The sequence below is a fragment of the Chionomys nivalis genome, chromosome 8 (genome assembly GCF_950005125.1).
Source record: "Chionomys nivalis chromosome 8, mChiNiv1.1, whole genome shotgun sequence".
In the NCBI taxonomy this organism is placed as follows: domain Eukaryota; kingdom Metazoa; phylum Chordata; class Mammalia; order Rodentia; family Cricetidae; genus Chionomys; species Chionomys nivalis.
Genome location: NC_080093.1, coordinates 47,951,052 through 47,973,557, shown reverse-complemented (window position 1 = coordinate 47,973,557; position 22,506 = coordinate 47,951,052). Strand labels below are relative to the sequence as shown.

The 22,506-nt window shown below is 41.2% G+C and overlaps 1 protein-coding gene across 3 annotated transcripts in view; it reads right to left on the bottom strand.

Annotated features, from left to right (window-relative positions):
• Rtn3 (reticulon 3) overlaps nt 1-22,506 on the bottom strand; it is a 54,958-nt gene that overhangs the window by 8,676 nt on the left and 23,776 nt on the right. The window contains exon 3 of one of the 3 annotated variants that reach the window (XM_057778623.1): nt 16,327-18,276. The exons of the other annotated variants lie outside the window; for them this stretch is intronic. Coding sequence (XP_057634606.1) covers nt 16,327-18,276 — 1,950 coding nt within the window. The remainder of the gene's footprint in view (nt 1-16,326; nt 18,277-22,506) is intronic. 3 annotated transcript variants of the gene reach the window in all.

Sequence of the window (22,506 nt, the reverse complement as noted above, 5' to 3'; positions counted from 1 at the left end):
GACAATGCTTATAAAATGGTTAGATCCTGGACCCAAAGATAGCACTAAGTGAAATGTAAAAGTTGGGACAAGAAAGAAAGTGGTGATAAAAACAGATCATCTCTACTTGAAATGAAATGCTAGTCTTCATCTTAATCTGAAAACAGAAGGATTGTAAGTAAGAGACTAACTAATGCTTACCCAAACCACAATGTGTGCATGCGCAGGACTGAGGAATCCAGGGTCCTGTGCATGCTGAGTAAAAAAAAGTACTTTCCTACTGAGCTACATATTTGTGGCCCTTTAAGGGATTGCTTTTTGAAATAACTTTCGATTGTTGGGTGTGGTGCAGACGTATACATGGAGGCCTGAGATGAAGCACCACTGCTATTTCATAGACAGGGTTTCTCTGTGTAGCCCTGGTTGTCCTGGAACTCACTCTGTAGACCAGGTTGGATTTGAACTCACAGAAATTTGCCTGCCTGTCTTTGTCTCCCAAGTACTGGGACTAAAGGCAAACAAGTTGGGCAGTGGTGACCCACACCTTAAATCCCATCACTTGGGGGCCAGAGGCAGGTGGGTCTCTGTGAGTTAGAGACCAGCCTGGTCTGCAAAACAAGTTCCAAACAGGTAGGACTGTTACACAGAGAAACCTTGTCTTGAAAAAAACAACAAACAAAAAGCAAAACAACAACAAAAAACTGGATCTCTCACTGTTCTGGAGCTTGCTAAACACGTTAAGTTGAGCCCCCGGGATCCACCTGCCTCTACTTCCCTTCCCCAGTATAAACCTGTACTACTACACCCAACACCCTCCTCCTCTCCTTTTTACCCTAATGTGGATTCTAGGGATTAAACTCAGGCCCAGCACTTTACTGACTGAGCCATCTAGCTCTTTAGTATTCTGGTGCCTCTTTATCTTTCATTTTGTTATTTTAGGTTGTTTTTTGTACCCCAACCTTGAGAGCTGGGATTGTAGGCCTGTAACACACACCTGGCCATACTTTTTTTTTTTTTTTTTTAATTTCTTGCTAAATTGCCCACTCTAGCCTTATAAAAATGGACAAGGTCTCTAGAGTTGGACATATCTGAGTCTTGGTAATTTCTACCAGTGTTACTTTAACCTTTCTGACCCATCCTCCACTGTAAAGTGGAGAAAATGGGACCTTCTCTCTAAAGTTGTTTCCAGGAGAACATGAGGCCAGTCCAGGCAGAGTGCATTATCACCTACATGCAATAAACTCACAAGCTTTATTTGGAAGAAGTTCTCTGATTCCTGATGGGAACAGCTGCAGTGGTTTTTCAAATCAGGGAGAAAAGTGCCATTCAGGTGCCTATTACCGAACTGAGACTATATAAGAAAACTGAACAGTACCAGATAAGAGGGCTGATACCAAGCAGGACAATTCCTACAGTCAGAGTTCAGGCACATACACATGTTGAAATTCATATGCCTGTAAGTGTAGTTTCAATACAAAATGCAGAGAGGCTTCATTCATGTCAGTACCACAGAACAAACAGATGATATGTGCCCCTGGATATGACACATCCAAGAAGGAGAGTACTGCTTCTGTAGAATTCCAACCTCAAATACATGCCGTGAATTTAAAGAGAAAATAACAGACAAAAACAACTAGGGAAATATTCTAAAAAATAACTCATCTATATTCTTAAAAACTAGTATAAAATATAAGCCAGGCAGTGGTGGCGCACGCCTTTAATCCCAGCACTCGGGAGGCAGAGGCAGATGGATCTCTGTGAGTTCGAGGCCAGTTTGGTCTACAAAGCTAGTTCCAGAACAGGCTCCAAAGCTACAGAGAAACCCTGTCTTGAAAAAAAAAATCCAAAAAACAAGAACAAAAATAAAAAAAAAAAACTAGTGTAAAATATAAATAACAGGGGGCTGGAGAGATGGCTTAGAGGTTAAGAGTACTGGCTGCTTGCTCTTCCAGAAGACCGGAGTTCAGTTCCCAGCATTCACAGAGTAGCTCATAACTATGTGTAATTTCAGTTCCAGGGGATATATATATATATATATATATATATATATATATATATGCAGGCAAAACACTCAGATAAATAAAATGAATCTAAAAGTTTTTACAAAGGAATAAAAAAATAATTTCTACATTTGCACAAGTTGGAAGAGACCACTGTCCTGCAATCTAACGGAACGTTGTCTAAGAAAGTCAGACCTACAATGATAACATATGTGAGTAGAGCCCTCTAGAGGACGCAGAATATAAAGTGCATAACAGTACAGAAAGTCCCTTAAAATAATCAGTAGAATTAGGGTCTAGTGGGGCTGATCTATTGGGAGCTCACCAAGGCCAGCTGGACTGTGACTGAAAAAGCATGGGATAAAACCGGACTCTCTGAACATGGCGGACAATGAGAGCTGACGAGAGGCCAAGGACAATGGCACGGGGTTTTGATCCTACTTCAGGTTCTGGCTTTGTGGGAGCCTAGACAGTTTGGATGTTCAACTTCCTAGATCTGGATGGAGGGGGGAGGACCTTGGACTTTCCACAGGGCAGGGAACCCTGACTGCTCCTGGGACTGGAGAGGGAGGAGAAGAGGAGTGGGGGGAGGGGGAGAGGGATGGGAGGAGGGGGAGGGAAATGGGAGGCGGGGAGGAGGCGGAAAATTTTTTTTTCAATAAAAAAAAAAACAAAAACTTTTTTTCAAATGAAAAATGTAAAAAGGAAAAAAAAAGAGGATTTACTGATGAAAAGAGGGAACAGCAGATGAAGGGCATTATGAAATCTTTTCATAGCAAAAAGATTTTATTTTATTTTGGTTTTTCGAGACAACATTTCACTGGCTGTCCTGGAACTCACAGAGATCCCCTTGTCTCTGCCTCCTGAATACTGAGTGCTTTAAAAAGTAGGAACCACCACTGCCCAGCTTTATTTAGTTTTAAATACCTGTATTACCATTTATGTTTTCTTCAATCATTCACATTTACATGTTCTGTGTAAATTATTTCAAAGATCATTTGTTGGAAATACAGAATTTAAAAAGTATCAGAAACCAATATAGTGGCATGTAAAAGGAAGTAAAATATCTAAATATATGATTATATATTATTTTTATTTATTTCCAATGTAACATGTGCAGAAGTTTTATAATATCTTCTAATCAGAATGTGTCAACATCACATTAGGATGTGTGTTTGTGGTAGGTATGAAAAGAAACCATACCTAGCATTTCTTAGGGTCTTCACAAATTAACTGTGCCTAGTTATCAGACAATAGAATTCAAAGAAGTCAAAGTAAATAATGCAGGGAAATGAGGACAGCATTCCAAACAACCTGACTTTCTCCTCTCAACCCTCTTCCTATCTGCTGAGAAGTAACAAAAACACTTTTTAAATACTTTCAGTTACATAATAAAATAGGTTTGGTCAGGCAGTCAAAGTAAAATTATCAAGTTTTAAAATGCAAAACCCAGCAGGGCAGTGGTGGCGCACTTTTAATCCCAGCACTTGGGTGGCAGAGGCAGGTGAGTTCAAGGCCAGCCTGGTCTACAAGAGCTAGCTCCAGGAGAGGCTCCAAAGCTACAGAGAAACCCTGTCTCGAAAAACAAAAACTAAGAAAAAAAAATTAATGGATAACATGTTAGAATCCTTTAGTTGGTTTTGAAAAGCAGAAGACAGGGGCTCAGTGGGTAAAAGCACTGGCTGCTCTTCCAGAGGTCCTGAGTTCAATTCCCAGAACCCACACTGTGGTTTACAACCATATGTAATGAGATCTCGTGCCTTCCTCTGAGCTGCAGGCATATATGCAGGTAGAACACTGAATACATACTAAATAAATTAAAAACAAAGAAACTGTTTTGCCAGCCTGGTCTATAAGAGCTAGTTCCAGGACAGGTTCCAAAGCTACAGCAAAACCCTGTCTTGAAGCAAAAAAAAAAAAAAAAAAAAAAAAAAAAAAAAAAAGCAGATGATGAAATTGCACTCATTCTGAAGCCATTCAGCTCTGTTCCAGCATTCCCATTCCCTTCTAGTAAAAAGCACTTACAACATGATTTCTCTTCCCCCTTAAAAGGCTCAGCATTTATCACTAGTGCATTCTAGTCCATTTTTAATATAGGTCAGAACTGCTAAGCAGGGTCACAAAATTTACTCAGTCTGTTGATCTGTTTCAGACTGTCTGATGCTAGAATCCAACAGTTCTAAGATAGGACTCACAAACCTGCAACACTCAGAATTGCCACTGTTACCCATTTTAGCCCTAATGAAAGTTCTTCCCCTTTTGTCCACAGAGATTAGAGTCTGCCCGGGTCAGTGTTATACCTAAGTGCTGCCTAGGGAACGCATTCGTTTTGGAAGGCTACCTCATGAGAAGCATCTAGTCATTCCTCCTTCACCTTCTGGTCTCATCAAACGATACATACATGTTCATTAGTTGATTTAGTTTCGGTCGTTAAGTCACAGCTGCTTTGGGCACTTGGTATCAACACTGTGTGTCTGATGAGATCCACACTGCCCCTTTCTATTTCTCAAACAAAATCCAAACTTGTGTTGTGGTCGTTAACTTTGAGTTCCACTGGTAGGAGGTACATGATATGTGTACCTTGCCTGCCCAAAGTGCTTTCTCCGCTTTGCTGCCCTGGCTGTTTGGCGCTGGACAGCTGGACAGCTAGATTCCTATTCTAACTCTTTTTGTGAGGTTAACTCGGGATTTTCTGACCAAGGTCTGTTTTGCAGCAATCGACTCATAATGCCTCTCTAACAAATAACTGTTTCTTCCTCAGGGAGCAGCCTTTATCCGCTTCTGATCTCTCTCAGGCTACCACTTAAGAGTCGATGTAGAGCCGGGCAGTGGTGGCGCACGCCTTTAATCCCAGCACTCGGGAGGCAGAGGCAGGCGGATCTCTGTGAGTTCGAGACCAGCCTGGTCTACAAAGGGAGTTCAAGGACAGGCTCCAAAGCTACAGAGAAACCCTGTCTCGAAAAAACAAACAAACAAACAAAAAAACCCCCAAAAAACAAAGAGTCGATGTAGAAACTGCAGTTAAGTGCTCACCTCTCGGACATGCTCTAAAACACTTGGATCCCGTACCGCCGTCTCCTGTCTGCATGAGGCCCCTTTCCTGACAGTGCAGCCCGAAGCACCGCACCCAGCAGCAGTTCCCCATCGCATGCTGCCCAGGCATCACCAGCTGCATCAGCAGGTCCTGGAGAGCTCTGCCTAAACGGCCGTTATTGAATGATCTCAAGGAGCCACGCGGGCAGAAAGGGCACATTGGCTCTCGGGAGCACAGTGCCCTAAGGAAGCAACTCCAGGAACCTAGGCCAGATATGAGACCCCCACATTATTTTTATTACTTAAAATAAAGGTTTTTAGCCTGTGGGTGATGGCGCACGCCTTTAATCCCAGCACTCGAGAGGCAGAGGCGGGAGGATCTCTGTGAGTTCCAGGTCAGGCTCCAAAGCTACAGAGAAACCCTGTCTTGAAAACAAAAAACAAAAACAAATAACCACCCCCACACACCAAAACAAACAAACAAACAAAAAAATCAAAGTTTTTTTTTTTTTTTTTTATCTCTGGCGAGTGAGATTTAAGGATGCCAGCTGCAGTAAGCATAACACACCAAAAGAGGGAGCTGCTGGGGCTAATGGCAGTCTCAAAAGAGCTGGCTCAGCAGCTAAGATCACTTGCTGCCAAGCCTGGCAAATTTGAGTTCTGCTCCTGGGACCCACATGGTAGAAGTAGAGAACTGACTTCACAAGTTGTCCCATGATTCACACGCAAACATAATTATTTCAAGGGATATTTGTTCCCTTACTGATAAATTACTATTTCCAGCATCAGGACATTATTAGTAAAACTGCCATAAAAAATATCTTTGTGAAGAAGTTGCTAGTTCACAGGACAAATGGGTATTGTTTTTTAAGAATATGCCAACCCTCATTTACATTCCCAGCCACAGTCCACAAGACTCACTGCTCTACCACGTTAGTGTTACTGGGACTGTCTTGAACAACGGCTATTAGAATACATAAACAGTGACAGCTGCTTAAATTGTGTGAGATTTAGTGTTGGACATATTTACGCTGCACTACCAGTCATTGGTGTAAAGTTCTTTTGGGAAGTGCCATTAATCTGCTCAGTCTAGATTTTGATAGTCCAATAGATATAATTTGGCAAGTATTTTCTCAAGGTGATACCTACTAGTTATATCTTTCATCATGCAAAAATTAAAAATTAATTTTGAGCTGGGTGGTGGTGCACACCTTTAATCCCAGCACTTGGGAGCCAGGACAGGCTCAAAAAAACACTAGAGAAACTCTTATCTCGAAAAACAAAACAAAAATAGTAACAGTAATTTTGGTTAAGTCTAACTTATTTTGAGATTAGTGTACCAAATGACCTAAGAACCCTTTGCTGTTCTCCCTTTCAAACAGAGTCTTGCTATTAAGCTTGGACTGGTCAGTCCTCTTACTTAATCTTAGGTATATGCCACTACCCTGGCTTTTTAAGATTTTAAGTTCTTATATTTACTGATTGATTTGCAACTAACTTTGCATAACATGTGATGTTAGGGGTTGTGGGCAACATTCTAACACACCACCCAAAACTTGTTAACTTGGTTTGCATGCCCTGTATAGAATGCCTTCCTTGTCCTCAAATATAAAAAGAGCCCGTGACTAGGAGAGGCTAGTCACTGAAGCAAACTACCACATGAGAGGACTAGAGGCTAGAACCTAAGGTAAGTTCTAGAAGCTAAACATGTTTACCACTCCCCAGGTGACAGCAAGAAAGGAGATCTAGGGTGAAAGAAATGATTTACCCTGTACCTCTAGCTCCAGGGGTTCTGGAGCCCTCTCCTGACCTTTAAAGGTACCTGCACTCACGAGGACAAAACATACACAGACACAGTGAGGTTTTGTTTTTGAGACAGGATCCCACTATGTAGACCCCACCAGCTGCAAACTCAAGAGATCCACCTGTTTCTGACTCCTTAGAGCTGGGATTAATGGTTTGTGCCCCAAGTCTAGTCCTAAATCTTTTTTTTTTTTTTTTTTTTTTTTTTTTTTAAAGAATTACCAAGCCGGGCGGTGGTGGCACACACCTTTAATCCCAGCACTCGGGAGGCAGAGGCAGCGGATCTCTGTGAGTTCGAGGCCAGCCTGGTCTATGAGAGCTAGTTCCAGGACAGGCTCCAAAACCACAGAGAAACCCTGTCTCGAAAAACCAATAAACAAATGAAATTACCTACATTTTTAAAAATTATGTGTTTGTGTCTCTGTGTGGTATGTGTACATGAATCAAGTGGCTGAAGCCACAGTTCCAGGTGGTTATGAGTCACCTACTGTGGGTGCTGGGGTTGAACTTGGGTCTTTGCAAGAGCAGCAGATGCTCTTAACCACTAAGTCACTTCTCCAGCCATCTACCACTAACTCCGAACACAATACATAAAAAATACAAACTGGGGATAATTACAGAATATAAACTGGAATAGCAGGAGGTATTAACACCTGCTGAGCCACCTCTCCAGTTTCTATTTTGATTTTTCTCCCCTTTGGTTTTTTGAGACAAGATTTCTTGGTGTTGCCTTGGTTGTCCAGGAACTTTCGCTCTGTAGACCACACTGGTCTCGAACTCACAGAGATCTGCCTGCCTCTGCCTCCTGAGTGCTAAGATCAAAAGTGTGGATCACCACTGCCAGGCTTACTAGCATGTCTTAAAAATATTTGTTAATTTAAAAACATGTGGGTTCTGGGTATCAAATCTTGGTCTTTTACAACAAGTACACTAAGCCAAGGAGTCATCTTTCCAGTACCTTTTCTGGGTTAAATGCAATTTTAAATGGAATTAAGTATGGGGGGGGGGCGGCGGCAGAGTCTCTGTAGCCCAGGCTACTATCAAACTTAAGGTCTTCCTCCTTTAGCTTACCAAGAGCTGGAACCGCATCCAGGTACCACTCTTCCTGATTTGCAATTACCCAGTGCTCTTCATGGTCTTTAAAAAGTATTGGACCTTACCAAAAAGCTACGGAGAAACCCTGTCTCGAAACCCCCCCCCCAAAAAAAGTAATGGACCTCCTGGAGTTGGAGTCATAGGTGATTATTGCTGACTCATCTGTACAGTCCCTGAATATTTTATCCCATTTCTGGGGATCAAACCCAGGGCACCTTGAGCACAAAAGACATATGCTTTATTACTTACATTCTGAACATTAACCAGTGTCCTGTAATTTTGTTAAATTCATTTATCAGTGCAAGTGGTTATTTTATAGATTCTGTAGGATGGATTCCTTCCTTTTGTGTTTTTTTTTCTTTTAGGAGTTATTTTTAAGTGCATTTTCTTTGTGTGTGCTCCATGTGAGTGCAAGTTACCTGTGAAGGCCAGAGTTGGATTCATCTGAAGTTCATGTACAGGCCATTATGATCTGCCTGACATGGGACTAGAAACTTGGATCTTCTGGAAGAGTAGCAAGTGCTCTTAGTTCGTGAGCCACCTCTCTAGATTTTTTTCCCCTCATGAAAAATGGTTTCATGATGTAGCCCAGGCTGGGATTGAGCTCACTGTCATGCATGGAAGACAGAGGAAAATTTGTGGGAATTGGTTCTTGTAGCAGGAGGGGAGGCTGCTTGTTGGTTCCTGGCTGTCCAGCTAGCTTAGACCCGAAATAATCACAGAAACTGTATTAACTGCTTGGCCTATTATCTCTAGCTTCTTATTGGCTAACTCTTACATATTAATTTAATCCATTTATATTAAACTGTGTATGGTCATGTGGCTGTGGCTTATCGGCTAAAGTCCTTGGTGGGGCTATAAGGCATCTCTCTGACTCCACCCTTCTCCCAGCATTCAATTTAATTTTCCCATCCTACCTAAGTTCTACCCTATCAACAGGCCAAGGGAGTTTATTCATTAACCAATAAAAGTAACATATAGACAGAAGGACCTCCCACATCATGTTCTCTCATTCTACCATGTGGGTTCTCGGGGACTGAACTCAAGTTGTCAGGGTTACCAGCCTGATAGTCTTGGCTTTGAATTCTTGATCCTTTTGCCTTTCCTTCTTGATGGGACTGATATTTTTTTTGTGTGTGTGAAAACTTTATTTTTGTAGACCAGGTTGTCCATAACAAATTCCCTTAATCTCACATCTAAAAGGCATTTTTACTATTAAAGATTTGTTTTTATTTCATGTAAAGAGTATGTGCAAGTAAATATACCACACATTATGTGAAGTGCCCACAAAGGCCAGAAGAGGGCATCCTTCAGGGTTTACTGCTGAGTCACTTCTCCAGCCTCTTGATTTTGTTTTCCATTATTTAATACAGAACTCTGGGTTAAAGTTGAGCATGGTGGCACATCCCAGCACTTGGGAAGTGGAGGCAAGAGAAGAATAAAATACCTCCCTTGGGAAATTTTATTTGATGAATCTTTTTTTTTTTTTAAAAAAAAAAAAACATTTTACAAGTCTCCCTCAGGGCTATGCTTTTTTATATAGTGATCAGATTAGGTGTTGTCTAGTAATGATTTATGGCAAACGCCTGTTTTGGCTTGGTGAAGAGATGCTGGAGTCTGAGTAGTCATGTAGAAGTCACATGGGCACTGCTTGTCATTCTGGATACCAAGGTTGTAACAAGCATTCTTAGATGGCAACTCTGCTTTGTCACCACAGTTGTGGAAGAGTTCTGTACTTCCTGCATAAGTGTGTTGACAGCTGAAAGCTGACCTATGGTGTCTTCCTCTGTGTGTCCCTCTGCAGCAATCTACTGCCAACAGTGGTGTTATCAGTTTCTGAACCCACTGAGTCCTAACCAATTAGTCTGGGAGCAGTCTTGAGGCCCTGACACCTGTTCCAAGCAAGGTTGTCTTTGGACTTAAACTAGTAGGTGACTGCTAAGCTGCTTTGGCCAGTGTGTGTGTGTTTCATAGACTAGGAAGCCTGTGATCACTTTATCTTCATAAAGCTCTTCTCGGTGATCTGCTGTGGGAATCCTATTGTGTAATCTTTTTGATTATTCCACAGATCCTTGATACTTTTCTCCTCCCTTGTTTTCCAGGTTGCATAATTTCCTGTTTATCCTCAAATTCAGATTCCTTCCTTCATCATCTCCATTTTGCTATTAAGGTCACTTAATGAATTTCAAACTTCAGATGTTCTAGGGTTTCCTTTAGCTATTTCTGTTTCTATTTTAAGGCTGAAACTTCCTTCATTTTCATTTAATACAAACATTTTCCTTTGTTGGGTGGCTATAATAACCTCTCTCCCCTCTCTCCAGGGTCTCACTATGTTAACTTGTTATCCTGGACCTCACTATATAGACCAAGCTGGTCTTAATTTAATTCTAACGTATGAACTTAATCTATATAGATCTTTTTTCTCCAGACTGGATTATATTTTTCTGTTTTTTAAATAGCTTGGGTTCCATTCTAGACACCATAACTACCATGTTTTACAGCTGGTGTACTTATTCTGTTATAGTACTCTAGAGAGTACGTATTTAAAAAAATTTATTTACATGGACACCTTTAATCCCAGCACTCAGGAGACATAGACAGATGGATTTCTATGCATCTAAGGAAATAAAGAGCTCCTGAACAGCCCGGGCTACACAGAGAGACTACACAGAGAGACCCTGCCTTAACACCTCCAACACAAACAAATAACTGAATTCTATTTCATATGTGTGTATGCCTGCTTGTCTATATACGCACCAAGTGAGTACAGATGCCCAAGGAGGCCAGAAACCCAACCTGAGCCCTCTGAAATAGCAAGTGCTCACAAACACTGATCCCTGGAGAGTATTCATTTTGGGGGTTGCTTTAAGCATGCCATTACATTTTGCTAAACTCAATTTGCAAACTCTTTGTCTCTGGTACAGAAGATCAAGTCATGGCTCAGTTCTTTCATTAGCTGTTGCCTGGATTCTCTCTTGTACACATGTTGGTCACGGATTAGGAAGGAGCTTATGCAGAGATTACTTTTATGGAAAGAATTTTAGGCTTTTATCTTCTGGATCTCTCTTTTCTGGATTCTTCTTCCCTTTAAATTTCTAATCATTGAGAATAACTTAAATTATCTTCTCCCGGTCTTCCTGATCTATCAGGTCCCAACTTCAGTCTGTTTTTCTGGTTAAAAGCAGTAAAAATTGATTGAATGTAATTGTTCAAATATATTCCTTTCTTTTTTTTTTTTTTTAAAGACTTATTTATTAATAATGTATACAGGGTTCTTCCTGCATGTACGCCTTCAGGCCAGAAGATGGCACCAGACCCCATTACAATTACAGATGGTTGTGAGCCACCATGTGGTTGCTGGGAATTGAACTCAGGACCTCTGGAAGAGCAGTCAGTGCTCTTAACGTCTGAGCCATCTCTCCAGCCCTCCATTTTTATAAGTGTTAACTCAGAATCTGCTTGTTTCTGTATGTTTTATATTGCCTTCAGGCCTTTTTCTTTTAATTTAAAAGATTTTGTTCAAAGAATTGTCACATGCAGGAAGACTGGGTCCAATAGAAGCCTACCTGGCTACAATAAAAAAAAAAAAAAACTAATATATTTTATTTTGAAAAATTTTATCTAAAGATTTTATTTCTAGTGCTGGAGAGATGGCTTAGTGGTTAAGAGCACTGGTTCTTCTTCCAGAGGTCTGAGTTCAACTCACACGAACCACACGATGTGTCACAACCATGTATAAGGAGATCCTATTCCTTCTCCTGACATATAGGAGTATAAGAAGAGAGAGTACTTCATATATACATAAAGCACATAAATCTTTAAAGATTTTATTTCTAATTATGCGTACATGTGTATGGATGTCACATGTACACACTGTGAAAACAAGAAGCTGATACATTTTACTAAAATGGTTTATGTCTTTAAGAATAGGATCATAAAATAACTGACAAGCCGGGCGGTGGTGGCGCACGCCTTTAATCCCAGCACTCGGGAGGCAGAGGCAGGCGGATCTCTGTGAGTTCGAGGCCAGCCTGGTCTACAAGAGCTAGTTCCAGGACAGGCTCCAAAACCACAGAGAAACCCTGTCTCAAAAAAAAAAAAAAAAAAAAAAAAACCTGACAAAATTTTTTAAGTTTTAAATTTGTAAAGGATAACCTTTAAGTTTCTAACTATATGTCAATCTCCCTTAACTATCATCTAAAAATATTTAACAATAATAGAATTTGATCAGTGAGAAATATCAATCTCCATATCTCTTCATCTCTCATTCTAGATCAAATAGCTCAGCTGGGAATTACCAATAATTATTTAGATAGCTCTTTACTTATAACAATACTATACTACCTGGCAAAATAATTACTGTCACCTCATCACTAAAGGAAGATGTTGAACTAGTTAGGCTTGTTGTTTAAGGTTACATTATAGTGTAAAAATGCCAGCAGGCTTTATGGCCTAATTTATGTATGCTTTAACACTCAAAATTAACTATCTGTGAGAACCACTATAACCCAGGAAGAAATCTAAAAGGTACTGATGGATCATTGGAGCAGGGATACACTTCAACATTTTCATTTACAGGCAAGCCCTAGGATACAGTTGAGTTAACCGTTTAAAGTTACACTCTGTTCACAGAAAAAGCAGGAGTTAGAGCCCAACGCTCCTCCATTAGACTCTCTAATTCCTAGACTGCAATTATTTCTATCTTTAATTCTTCAGATTATAGGGGCGGGGGATGTAATCCATGGCATTGTGATTGTCTGGCAAGCATGGGGCCTTGAATTCAATCTCTGCTCCCCAACCCCCAACCAATTAAAATGGCATAAATAGGCTAGTGAGATGGTTTAGGGGGTAAAGATGTCTGCTGCCAAGTCTAACAACTCGAGTCTGATCACTGGCATGGTGGAGTGAGAAGACTAGCCACCTCAAGCAGTCCTGATACATGTATGTTCAGTATCTCCTCCCCCCCCCACACACAGACAGAACAAGCGCATATGCAAGAGAAAGTAAGAATATGAAGAAAAGCTGGGCAGTGTTCCTTGCCTTTAATCTCATCACTCAGGAGACAGAGACAGGCGGATCTCTGTGAGTTCAAGGCCAGCCTGGTCTACAGAGCAAGTTCCAGGACAGGCTCCAAAGCTACACAGAGAAATCTTGTCTGGAAAAATTGAAAATAAAAAAAGAAAAATGGAAGAAAAATAAAAGAATATGAAGAGACATAAAAAAATAATTTTTTAAAAATATAAATTTAGGGGGCTAGAGAGATGATTCAGTGGTTAAGAACACTTGGTTGCTCTTCCAGAGGACCTGGGTTTGATTTCTAGCACCTACATGGTGGCTCACAACCATCTTGCTACTCCAGTAACAGGGCTCAAGCACCAGGCATGCATGTGGAATACAGATATATATGCAAACACCCACACATATAAAATAACACATACACACACACAATTAGGGTTTATTTATTTGTTTTCTTTCTTAATTTTTTTTTTTTTTTTTTTGAGAAAGGGTCTCTGGCTGTCATGGAATTCACCATGTAGACCAGACTGGCTTGGAATTCACAGAGATCTGCCTTTCTCTGTCTCTGGAGGGCTAGTATTAAAGGTGTGTACCAGTCCTGTACTACACCTATTAACTATATACTCGACCATGCGCTACACTACTATATTTTCACATTTAATCTTTAAAATACTATTATAGGGCTAAATAATTCTTGATTTTAAAGATTACAATTTAAGATTAAGTATCTGTCCAGCAATCTGCCTTATTTTGTTTTGGAGACAGGGTTTCTTTGTGTAGCTTTGGCTGTCCTGGAACTCACAGAACTCTGCCTGCTTCTGCCTCTGGAGTGCTGGGATTAAAGGCATGTGCTGCCACTGCCTGGCTACCCATGGTCTTTAATAAGAAAATACATTCATAGCCGGGCAGTGGTGGCGCACGCCTTTAATCCCAGCACTCGGGAGGCAAAGGCAGGCGGATCTCTGTGAGTTCGAGACCAGCCTGGTCTACAAGAGCTAGTTCCAGGACAGGCTCCAAAACCACAGAGAAACCCTGTCTCGAAAAACAAAAACAAAACAAAACAAAACAAAAAAAACAAAAAAGAAAACAAAAAAGAAAAAAAAGAAAATACATTCATGGGAAAATTAGGCATAAAAGTTTATTTAAAGGGGCTGCAGAGATGGCTCAGAGGTTAAGAGCACTGACTGCTCTTCCAGAGGTCCTGAGTTCAATTCCCAGCAACCACATGGTGGCTCACAATCATCTGTAATGGGGTCTGGTGACTTCTTCTGTCCTGCAGGTATACACACAGACAGAATATTGTATACTAAATAAATATTTTTAAAAAAAGTTTATTTAAAATACCACTCTCTCCCTCCCTGCCCCCCACCCCCACACTGTCCAGGACCTCAAACTCACTATGTAAACAAGGATGACTGAATACCTGCTTCTACCTCCCAGGTGTGAGGATTATAGGTGTGTACCATCATGCCTGACCAAAATCTTAACTTTTGCTAAAGTTTAAGTATGACTTCATTTGAAAATAAGGATCAAGCATCAAGAGTTTAAAAACTATGGAAGTCTAGCAGTTAATACTGACTTTGCAGTAATGGTAAAAAGCTTGGGTATCAAATGTGCCATTTTTTTTTTTTTTTTTTGGTTTTTCGAGACAGGGTTTCCCTGTAGCTTTGGTGCCTGTCCCGGAACTAGCTCTTGTAGACCAGGCTGGTCTCGAACTCCCAGAGATCTGCCTGCCTCTGCCTCCGGAGTGCTGGGATTAAAGGAGTGCGCCACCACCGCACAAATGTGCCATTTTTTATGAACGGCTTTGTTTTTGGAAATAGGGTCTTTTCTGTTTTGTTTTCCAAGACAGGGTTTCTCTGTAGCTTTGGAGCCTGTCCTGAAACTAGCTCTTGTGGACCAGGCTGACCTCAAACTCACAGAGATCCGTCTGCCTCTGCCTTCTGAATGCTGGGATTAAAGGCGAGCGCCACCACTGCCTGGCTGGAAATAGGGTATTAATGTGCAGTCTAGGCTAACCTTGAGTTCAAGGCAATATGTCTGCTTCAGCATTCTGAGAGCTAGAATTACAAGTATAAGCAATGCTGACTGTGTGTAGAGCTTTAAAATACCCCCCCGCCAAACTTTCTGTGGTAGTTTGAAAGAGAATGGCTCCCAAAGGCTCATATACTTGAATGCTTGGCCTAGTTGGTAGAACTGTTTTGTTTGGTAAACAGTAATAGATCTGGCTTTGTTGGCAGACATGTGTCACTAAGGGTGGGCTTAAGTTTCAAAAGCCCATGACACCCCAGTTGGCTTTACACTCTCTGAAACTGTAAGCAAGTCCTTCTTAAAAGCTTTCTTTTATAACTCGCCATGGTCATCTGTCTTCTTGTAGCAATAAAAAGTAATACACTTTGTGAGACAAACAGCATTCAAAACCATCATACTGGAAGCCAGCTGCTAGAAAGGAGATCAATTCAAATAAACGAGATAAGAAGGGCTTCTGGTACTGTCAAATGTTCTGTTGTTGAAGCTATTCAGTAGGTCTGAAGTGTAAGAATTAATGAGTTTCTCTTAAGTATTACTCCAAAAGAATACTACAATAATGGTCACCTACTTTTAGAGCATAAACCCTCTGTGGAATACAGTAAATTAATTAAAAGTTACATTTATTGAGTTTCCCTGCAGGAATTCTTTTATCTTTGATAACTAATTAAAATTTACAAGTTCCCTATTAAGAAAAAACAAAACAAAACCCAAGTGCTCATCAATGGAGATTTAAAAAAACTAAACTTTGAAAATAACTAAGATACAGACTGGGCCTGTAATCCCAGAACTTGAGAGGCTGAAGCAGGAGGACTGCAGGAGTTCAGTAGCCATGGCTATATAGTCAGCTCCAAGCCAGTCTGGGTAACCCTGCCTCAAAACAAACCCACAAAACAAACAAACAAAAAAAACAATAAATACATAAGAATGTGGTGATCTTTTTTAAAGACAGTAGCCACATTTAGGCCACGTATAAAGAAAGAAAGCCAGACCTTGAGACAGAACAGAAAATTTAAAAACTCAGGAGGTTAGCCTGGGCGGTGGTGGTACACGCCTTTAATCCCAGCACTTGGGAGGTAGAGGCAGGGGGATCTCTGTTGCCAGCCTGGTCCAAAAGAGTTCCAGGACAGGCACCAAAGCTACAGAGAAACCTTGTCTCAAAACAAAACAAAACAAAAAACCAAACAAACAAAAACCTCAGGAGGTTAGTGTTACCAAGTAGTCTGTGGCTTGTGAAATAGCAGTGCAGAGAAAGGGAGCTCAGTGATCACTAAGTGTGTGTGCGGGGAAATCTCCTTTCACATACAGGACATACAGCAGAATGACAGTCACAGAATTAACCACATGCAGAATTTCTGGTGTAAATGGTTACCTGAGAAGTCAGTCAGAAGTCTTGCTAGGACATGGTTGTTAACTGTTTCAGTCTTGCTAAGGCTGGAAATAGGATCTACTCTAGTGTCTTTGATGAGAATGGGCTTTTTGGAAATCCCAAGATCAGATCCAGTCTTGATATCTGTATGTTCTAGGATATCAGATGACCTCTGTAGCCAAGGTTGTGGAGCAAAGGCTTGCTTGAGTTTTCCTCCAGGAGTTGCTTCTTCAGCCTCCACCTGCTCAGCCTGTCTTTCCCCTAATTCTTTGATGGCTCTGATGGTGAGCTGCTCCTGCTCTAAGTCGGGAGTCACTATGGAGGCACCTGGAGGACAGCACACACCAAGCTCACCTCCATTTGTTTCTTTGCTGCGTTCACTATATTTCTTTTTAATGTCTTTGGTTTCGGAGCCACCCAGCTCACTTTCATGCAAGAGTTCCACAGGTAAAGTGTTTTTAAAGTCTGCTGTCTTCTTTAACACTGTTTTCAAGCTGTGGTGATCGTTATCCACTATTCCGTTCTCCTTGGCTGCTGTGAAGGCAGCCAGCAAGTCCTCTGGGGAGGAACCATCTCTATCTTCGACATATTTTCCAGGCAAAGACTCAAAGTTGGCAGAAGCTGTCACCATTGGTAGGAACCCTGTCTCGCTAAGAACATTTGGAGGTGCTGCTGAAGGAACTTTGGGGTTGACAGTTTCAGCGGGCTTTTTAGGTGCAACTTCATTCAGAGTATTAGATACTTGTGAACACACGTCCTCACCTTCCAGATTCTTTCCCCAAAGTTCAGCCTCACTGCTTGGGTCTTCCGAGTGTCCACGTGTCTCACTCCTCACAGTCTCACAACCGGGAGTTTCTTTGATGCCTCTCCCACTTGTTTTCGCAGCAGCACCTAGAAGGGAGGCAGGTTTTCCAGGCAGAACTTTATTGGCCTCAAATGAGGGATCTGCTGAGAGGTCCTCTATTACTGTGTCTTCGGACTCCCCAGAACTATCAACCTCTGTGACTTCAACCAGCACGGAGTTAGGCCAGGCATCCCTCAGATCAGGTAAAGCTACTTCCACTGTGGCTGTTACAGAGCCTGGGACCCATTTCTCAGGCACAGAGACAGGTGACTCTGAAAGCGGCTGGAAACTGCCTGGCACACCTCTGCTGCTGGCTTCTTTTGTGGAGCTGAGGTAGTCTTTGACAGGTTTTCCAGCCACTGTGCTTTCTGAAGAGAGAGATGCTTCTGCCCAGTCACCTGTGGATTTGGTGATGGGAGTGTTCCCGTTAAGAGAACATACAGGCATTTTCTGATGAGTGCTTGCTTTAAGGTTTATAACTGGAATCTCTGAGCGATGCTCACTCCTGTCTGGTCCTGTACTTCTTGTGGTACAAGAAGATGATTTATCAGCCTGTTGTTTAGCTTGGGGAACCAAGTCCCAAGTCAGGATTTCATTAGTGAAGTTATGCATATCATTCACACATCGAGACACCTCTTGCAAGGCTGCTGTGGTGTGTGAAAACTGTCTACTGAGCAGTGCAGAGGCTGCCTCTTTATTTCTCAGGGGAAACACTTTGTCATTCATTTCCAACAAGTCTGCAGGGGATTCTCTACCACTGTGTGCTGTCCATCCACCCAAATCATTTGTGCTTTCCTTATACAAATCTTTAAATTCTCTGTCAAAAGTTGCTTTGTCAATAATTACTTCAAATGGTGACTCCGGAGAATCTTTTTCTACACTGGCTCCTAAAAGTTCAGACGGGGACAGGGAATGTGTAGAAACGTGTTCTGCCTTACACTGCCCAAGATCCAGTGCATGTCTGTCCTCTCCACTTGGAAATTTGTTTGGGTTCTTGGGTTCTTGGTTTTTAACTATCCACTCTTCTGCTGGACCAGTTTCTTTTGAGAGAAAAGCAGGCTGCTCTGGGAAACTGTCTGGAATAGAAGGGTGGTTGCAAGGACCGCCGGCTGTAAGAGAAACTGGAATGTCTACTCTGTCCTTATGGGTCCCGTGAGACATATCCAGCTTTTTCATACCTAGAAGAACCAAGGGGTCTTTTCCTTCTTTGGCTAGAATAAATTGGCTGCCTAATGTTTCTCTTTTTTCTCCAAGTAGTGTTGTAAAGTCAGGGTTATGTATTTCAGAAGATGAAAGAAAGAAGTTACAATTTCTGAAAGTGGCTTATTAGAGCCAAGAGAGCCCAACTCCACTATGATCAGAATTTGAAAGAAAAAGATTGTTTGCCAGATGCAAGTACACATTAGCTAGTCAGGCCAAGCAGCATGCTTTTTATTTCTAAATGACACAAATGCACGCACACAAATTGTATGTACATAATCATATGCATACACACACAAATACATAACAAAAAAAATCAATGGTTACCCTACAAAACATGCATTAAACTGCCAACAGTAAAATAAAAGCCAGTATCATGCTACAAAAATGAATGAGAAAACATTCTCAGGACAAATACTTTCTTTTTCTTTTCTTTCGTTCTTTCTTTCTTTCTTTTTTTTTTTGTTTTTTTGAGACAGGGTTTCTATGTGTAGTCTTGGCTGTACTGGAACTAGCTCTACAGATCAGGCTGGCCTCAAACTTACAAAGATCCACCTGCCTGGGATTAAAGGCATGAGCCACCACCGTCCAGCTGACAAATACTTTCGAATTTTCTACCCCCCCACCCCCCGTATAAGGGGGTGATGGTTCTGGGAGGTTTGCGAAGTTTTTCCTTCCTTCCTTCGTTCCTTTTTTCTTGGCGGGCGAAGGGTTATTTGATAGGAGCAACATAAACTACACAAAACAGCCTGGTGTTATTACATGCTGTTATACCTTCCTTTGTAAGCTGAACAATCAGAACACATTGGCTCTAGAGATCCCATTACAGTCCTCACAAACTGAGAAGGAAAAGGAAGCAGCTTGGCTCAAGGTTTTGATCTTTCCTGAGCCTGAAAATCAGACTAAAAGCATTCCGTCCCATCCTTTAAGAAAGGGATACAAACTGCCTGATGTTCTGAACAGTGTTGAAAAGGTGGGCCTGCTCCCAAATCTCTTATCTGACCAGCCATTTTAACTAAAAATTCAACAGAGTATCATAGTAAGCTGCCTTGAGCTTCTGAGGAGACTCTGGACTTGGACTTTCGAACACTGTTGGAACCGTCAAGGCTGCGGGGATTTATAGAGATGGACACAGCCTAACACTGGGCCAGGTGTGCACTTATAGTGATACATTTGGTTGTCAGACAGACAAGAGTGGACTTGGGATGGTTTATCTTTGCTGTCACTTTGACAATTTAGAATCACTCAATGACTGTGAGCATGTTTCAGTGATGTTAACTGAGAGTGAAGATCTGCCCACGCCTACTCTAGGGACTCACACAATAAAAGTAGCCACCTGAGTAACAGCGCCCTGTTCTTTGTTTCCTGACCTAGTAAATACTCTGAATTCAAATACTCTGAGTCAAAATAAATCTTTCTTACTTGAAAAAGACTGATTGGGGGTGCTGGAGAGATGGCTCAGAGGGTAAGAGCATTGGCTGCTCTTCCAGAGGTCCCGAGTTCAATTCCCAGCAACCACATGGTGGCTCACAACCATCTGTAATGAGACCTGGTGCCTTCCTTGCCAGCAGTACATTGTATGCTTAATAAATAAATAAATCTTTAAAATAAAAAAGACTGATTGGTATGAGTTTCTCTGGTTAAGACAGTAAACAGAATTCTTTTAAAAACAGGAATGACAGTCTTACTGATTATTAACTCCATAGCAACTATCCATTCATTTTTACTATGATAATCTCTTTCTACTGGCAGTGGTGGTACATGCCTTTAATCCCAGCACTCGGGAGGCAGAGGCAGGTGGATATCTGTGAGTTCGAGACCAGTCTGATCTACAAGATAATCTCTTTCTAATCTAAGGAAAGATGAAAATAACCATACTCAAAAAGAAAAAGTACTGTCTTTTCTGCACATGACAGAAGACAGTGTCTTTTTCATACACTGCTACATCTCTGGAGCTGGAACAAAGCACACCTTAAAATATTCCTAAATAAATGAATCAAAGGCACAACTTGATCAGGGGAGGTCTAAGTAGGCTCAGGACAGCAATACCTTGAGCATAAGAGTAACTGGGAAAACATGAAAAGAAAAATTCCTTTGGGACTGTTTCTACATGGAGCCTAGGCTCTCTTCTAATTATATCATATAAAAGAAAATTTATGACATCATACAAATCTATTAAAAACTAAAGTAAGAATTAAGTATTTTAGTACAGTAAACAAAATCCCACTGTTACAGATGTTTCCAAACGCCATATAAAGAGCTGTCTTATTTCTTTTTAAAGATTTATTTATTATATATACAGTATTTGGTCTGCATGTATGCCTGCAGGCCAGAAGAGGGTACCAGATCTTATTGCAGATGGGTGTGAGTCACCATATGGTTGCTGGGAATTGAACTCAGGACCTTTGGAAAAGCAGCCAATGCTTTTAACGGCTGACCCATTTCTTCAGCCCAAGAGTTATCTTAATATCTCAGAGTGGTGGTGTATGCCTTTAGCCCCAGTACTGGGTGGGGGCGGGGACACCAGAGGCAGGAAAGATCTCTGAGAGTCAGAGGCCTGCCTAGTCTAAATAGTGAATTCCAGGACAGCTGGGCTACATAGAAACCCTGCCATTAAAAGAAAAAAAAGTTGCTTTATTATGGCATATTACTAAAATTTTATGTCACAGGATCTGAACTTTAGAACAGCAAAGCTGTAGCCTAGGTAGCATTCCCTTGGGCTGGGAATGCTTCAAAATGAAAGAAGAAAAAAAGGGGGTAAGTCTGGTTACAAAACTAAGACAAAAAAAGTGAGGCTACAAATGTAGCAAACATAGCTTACAACCATCACTACATAGCTGAGATACTCAGCATGAAGAGTGTAAGATAAATCAAGCCCAGCAAAGTGGGTTAAAATTCTGAAGCTTTCCTAACAGAACAGAACTCTTTGAGGCAAACAGAGCTGACCCGAAGGAGAGTGCAGCCTACTTGTTTTATGATCGCAGATGAGTGTCAATAAAGGGAATTATCATTCAGCAATGCTCACTGTCTATCACATGCCAGACATTGTTTCAGAAACTAGGGAAATGCAGCAAATAAAACAGAAAAACCCTGTCTTTTATGGGCTAATAGAGTAAGAAGAAACAGAAATACACAAAAATCAATAAGCAAAATAATGGTATTGGTTATAGTCTATGAAAAGAAAAAGAAAGCATGAAACAAAGAAATGACGACCACAGAATGTGTGGCAGGACATGAACGAGCTAGTTTCCTCTTTCTGGCTTCTCTCATATTTCCCCGGAATTCTAAGCACTCCAATGGTTCTGAACTGGTTATGGAATAATCTAAGGCAAAACTATGAGGTTAGGCTAGAAGTCTTGCTGTCAGAATACTAGTGGATTTTCTTATCAACATCATAACCACCTGGCAGACTGCAACTGTTTTACTAAATACATACTTTTTTTTTTTTTTGAGACAAAGTCTTCTGTGTTCCACGCTGGCCTCAAAGTTATTTTGTATTTTATAACTCAGGATGGCCCTCAACTCCCGATCCTCCAGTCTATGCCTCCCCAAATGCTAATACTACCGGAATATAACACAATTCGCTAGGATTTGAATCCAGGGGCTTCATAAATGTCAGGCAATTGAGCTACAGCCCCAGCTCCTTTTTTTTTTTTTTTTTTTTTGGTTTTTCGAGACAGGGTTTCTCTATTGTAGACCAGGCTGGTCTCGAACTCACAGAGATCCGCCTGCCTCTGCCTCCCGAGTGCTGGGATTAAAGGCGTGTGCCACTACCGCCCGGCCCCAGCTCCTTATTAAAGATTCTTGAAAATAACAGAACTATTCTACACACAAATAATCTTAGAGCTGTGTGCTTTCCAGGATTTCCAGCACTGGTGAGAGTGAGGTAGGACTGAGAGTTCAAGACCACGTTATAGACTACACAGCAAGATATATACACACAGACACACACACCTAAGAGTGATTTCATAACTATATGGGTGGACAGTGTTTTGTTAGGGCAAGTTTGGAGGGTAAACAAAACAATGCTTTGTTCATTCTTTGGTGAGCACAAGATACAGATATAGCTCTCATTATTGTCAGACTTTCCCATGTGTAGTCAAAGAAGGTAACATCTTCATCTGTGTTTTAATTTTAAT